The sequence below is a fragment of the Physeter macrocephalus genome, chromosome 2 (assembly GCF_002837175.3).
Source record: "Physeter macrocephalus isolate SW-GA chromosome 2, ASM283717v5, whole genome shotgun sequence".
Classification (NCBI taxonomy): domain Eukaryota; kingdom Metazoa; phylum Chordata; class Mammalia; order Artiodactyla; family Physeteridae; genus Physeter; species Physeter macrocephalus.
In genome coordinates, this window is record NC_041215.1 from 23,044,323 (window position 1) to 23,048,456 (window position 4,134).

General features: G+C 64.1%; 1 protein-coding gene across 1 annotated transcript; it reads right to left on the reverse strand.

Annotated features, from left to right (window-relative positions):
- Positions 1-1,304: 1,304 nt before the first annotated feature.
- On the reverse strand, positions 1,305-4,134 carry PRTN3 (proteinase 3). Its single transcript, XM_007130169.1, has 5 exons — positions 4,068-4,134; positions 3,118-3,277; positions 2,819-2,960; positions 1,891-2,121; positions 1,305-1,475 (listed from the first exon to the last, which is right to left on the reverse strand). The coding sequence occupies exons 1-5, from the start codon at positions 4,132-4,134 to the stop codon at positions 1,305-1,307; spliced, it is 771 nt and encodes a 256-aa protein (XP_007130231.1).

Genomic DNA, 4,134 nt, shown 5'->3' on the forward strand with positions numbered 1-4,134 from the left:
CCCGGGGCTGTTTTTTCTGGGTCTTTCTGTTCCCATCAATGGGCTCCATCCAACATTCCCTCCAGCAAACCTCATTCACCCCCAGTGCTGGGCACCAAAATCCCTCTGGGCTTTTTATAGAAACCACTTCCCTGCCGCTGGCCCGTGGGAAATGCGGACAATTCCCGGCGTTCCCTCAACACTTATCAGCTTGCGTTTCCTGGGATTTCGGCTTTGCCCCAGGTCTCAGCACACCCTTGCTCCTGCTGAAGTGGAAAACCAGTCCCATCTCCTCCCCTGGGGCGGTCGGCTGAGGTGTGAAACGGTTAAAAAGGGGGCGGCCCTGGGGGTTCTGGCTCCAGCTCGAATTCGCATGCTGCCACCAGGTGGCGGCAGAGCATATCAATAACAAAGGAGCTGCCTTCCAACTCTGGTGTGTCCGGTGAGCTGGTTGGCCCCTCTCTCTGAGCCCCCACTGCCTCATTGCCATGGCCACGTGCCCTCTCCACGGCTGGCCAATGACGCCGACCTCTGCCTGGCCTCAGGCCTCTCCTCTAGACCCCAGTTCATTCTGTGGCCCTGCATGCTCCAGCCCTGCCCCCTCCCTGACCTGCTCTCCTTCCCCCACACGTCATGCCTTGCTGTTCCTCACACCCCCAAGCTGGTCCTGATGCAGGGCCCTTACACTGGCTGTGCCTCGCCTGGCGACACCTCTCCTTTTGTTCGTATTCAGGCATTGCTGCCTCCTTCAAGAAGCCTCCCTAATAGCGCTTCTGCCTGCCCCTGACTGGTCAGGGACCTCACAGGCCCCATGTTATGAGAGCTTGGTCCTCCAGTGGCACCGGAGCTGGGAGACACAGAACTGGACAGGACACGCCTAGCCCTGAGAGCCAGGGTGGGGCTCCTTGGACACTTGGGAAATGTCTGGAGTGACTCCGTTTTCCAGATGAGGAAACTGAGGCACAGAGAGGGGCGGCAACTTGCCCCGGGTCACACTGGTGGGGCTGGGTTAGAACCCACGTCTGCGGGCCCCTGGGGAGTGGGATCCGCTGTGACCTGCGCCCTCCTCCGACCTCCAGGCCTCTGTTCTCACCCCCACCCCGAGCTCGGGGTTTGGGGACTCGGACGCTGAGGACCCTGGGCCGCTCTCCCCCACATCTCCCCGTGGGAAGGACACACAGGAGCCAGGCGGACGGTTCAGCTTTTATTGACGCACCATGGGTCTGCCTGGCTCCCGAGAGCCGGGGGGGGCAGGAAGGGGGGCACGGGCGCAGAAGCAGACCCGCCGCGTCTGTCCACAGCATGGCCTCAGTGCCCGGGGGGGCTCAGGGGCCGTCCTCGCCCCCCGCGTTGCTCAGCACCGAGCGGATCCAGTCTACGTAGAGGGAGACGCGAGCAAAGAAGTCGGGGTACTGGCGGGTGGCGCATCCCCGGATCACAAAGGAGTCCACGCCCTGGATGACACCGTCGCAGATCAAGGGGCCGCCCGAGTCCCCCTGGGGAGGGGGCAGATCGGTCAGTCACTCAGGCCAGGCCAGCAGCCAGACGTGGCTACCTCAGGGGAAGGGGCCACGTAGGGGTGAAATGTTTCCAGTCTAGAATTTTCTTTAAAGTATGTGGGTGAGACAGGGAGGGGAGGCCCCTCTGGAGGAGAGCGGGCATTCATTGGCCCCCTGCTATATACCTGGACCCTAGAATTCTGTGTGTGGCCCCCGGAGCGGGGCTGGGGCACCCACCCAAGGGGGGCTGCAGGGTGGAAAAGCCCGCAGACCCATGAAGGCCCCGTTACCCCCTCACGATGGGTGTGCCCACCTTCCAGATGGTGTGACGGAGGCACCTGCCTGCCTGCCTCCCCTCCCTCCCTCTCCTGGCTGTCCCTGCAGCCACCGAGCTGCAGCCCCCAGTACATACAAAACAGATGCCAGCGCTGCGTCGGGGCACAAAGGTGCACACGTTCTGTGGCCGGCACAGGAAAGTGACCACGGTGACGTTGAGCTCCTGCAGGACCTGGGGCAGCGGCTCAAAGGTGCCCAGGCGGCCCCAGCCCATGGCCAGGCACTGGGTGCCGTGGGGCAGCAGCTGGTTCTGCTGGGGGAGCTGGGCCACCGCAACCTGGGCGTTGAGGGTGGCCGGGCGGTCCAGCTGGGGCAGAGGGCGGTTGGTGGGCAGTGAGTCTCCAGGACCCGCAGCCACCCGTGAACAATTATCTCAAAGCGCCTCCTCCAGGCCTTTGCACATGCTGTTCCCTCCACCTGGCTCTAGCTCAGGGGTCACCTCCTCCAGGGAGGCTGCCCTGATCACCCTCCAAACCTGCCAGGGCTCAGTTTCACATTCCCCGAGGCCTTGAGACTCCCCTTTGCAGCACAGGTCACTGTTGCATTCATTCACTTACAAAGCACTTATTGAGCACCAACTGTATGCTTGATCCTGGACTAAGCCCCGGGGATCCTACCTCTGCCTTCTGGGAGCTGATCTTTGGGGATGGGAGGGGCCAAGAAGAGAATAGCCGGTGGCACAGTCAAGGGAAACATAGCCCCGTGATGAACCGTGTATCGGGGGAGGGGTGGCTGTCACTCAAGTAGGGTGAGGGGAGGCTTCCCTGAGGAGGGGAGGCTGGTGCCAAGGCTGAGGGTATCTGGGAACAACGCAGGGAGCAGGGAGGGGACACAGCCGGGCAAAGGCTGGGGGCGGGGCGTGGGGGCGTCCCGCGGGCTCAGAAGGTGGTGACTGGCTGTCTCCCCACCAGGCCGTGTCCCATGCCCGCCGGGGCTCCTGTACAGTAGGTGCTGGAAAATGAATGAACAGGGGTCCCTGGGCCCTGCTGGCCCCGCCCACCCACCTGCAGGAGGAGGACGTCATTCAGCTTCTCCTTTGGGTCGTAGCTGTTCTCAAACAGGCGGCTGATGCGGAACCTCTGCTTGGTGGGCTCGGAGGTCTGCAGGCTGTGGGCCCCGAGCACCACGCGCACCCGCAACGGGTTCCTGAGGGTCAGGGCGTTCACCGCTGGGACCCCGACCCACCCACGTGCCCCCCACCCCCGTCCTGAGGCCCAGGGTGCAGCCCCTCGGGGACTGCCCGCCGTCCCAGGAGACGCCCCCTCCCCGGGCAGGCCCGCACCGCGCAGGCGCACTCACTCACAAGTTGCTCAGGCAGTGGGCTGCGGTCAGCACGAAGCGCGGGTGGATCAAGGTCCCCCCGCAGAAGTGTCTGCCGGGCAACAGCTGCAGCGACGCCATGTAGGGGCGCGAGTGGGGCTGGGCTTCCCGCCCGCCCACTATCTCCGCGGCCCGGGCTACACCTGGGGACGCCGGAGTCAGCGGCCGTCGCTTTGCCTAACGCCCTCCGCGGCTCCCTGGACGGGGGACCGACCCCACCCCACCGCTGCAACCCCGGCCCAGGGAGCCCAGACGGGGGTCGGGGGACGAGGGCAGAGCCGCTGTGTGGCCTCCGCCAGGCCCGGGACCCCTCAGAGCCTCCGTTTCCCCATGTGCAAATTGGGGGTCCCATAGCAGCACAGGGGGGCTGGGGGCTGTGGAGGGAAGAGGCCCGGGCCCGGGACCGTTAGCGCTGGGGAGAGAGCGGTGGTCATTATCATGATTATTTCTGAAGGCTCCCAGGAAGCAGCGGTGCCCAGTCCTGGAGGTCAGGAGGGGGAAGAAGCTGGCAAGATGACCCATCTTGCAGATGGACAAACTGAGGCGTGAAAAAGCCTCATCGGGATGAGGGCGGACGGGTTCCCTCACTCCGGTTTTTCCTCTGACACGTGCGTCATTCACCCGGTGACACATGCGTTCTTGCGTGCACACTTACTGAGTGCTTGCTGGGTGCCAGGTGCTGTCCAGGGATTCTGGTTATACTGAGTCCCTAGGACACCTCCCTGGGCAGGAAGGACTAGGTTTTGCCCATTTTACAGATGGGGAAACAGAGCTGCACATCCCAGGCCCCCCCTTTCTCTCCTCCCCTCCCCTTGAGGCATTCATCCCAAGCAGCCAGCTGAGCCGGGTCCTGCTTCACTTTCCCCATCTGAGCCGTGAGGGCGAGGGACAGGCAGACGGACGGACGGACGGACGGACTTGGGCCCCACTCACCACCCAGCAGCACAGCCAGCAGCACCAGGGCGAGGGCAGGGCTGGAGGGTCCGCAGCTTCGGGTCAT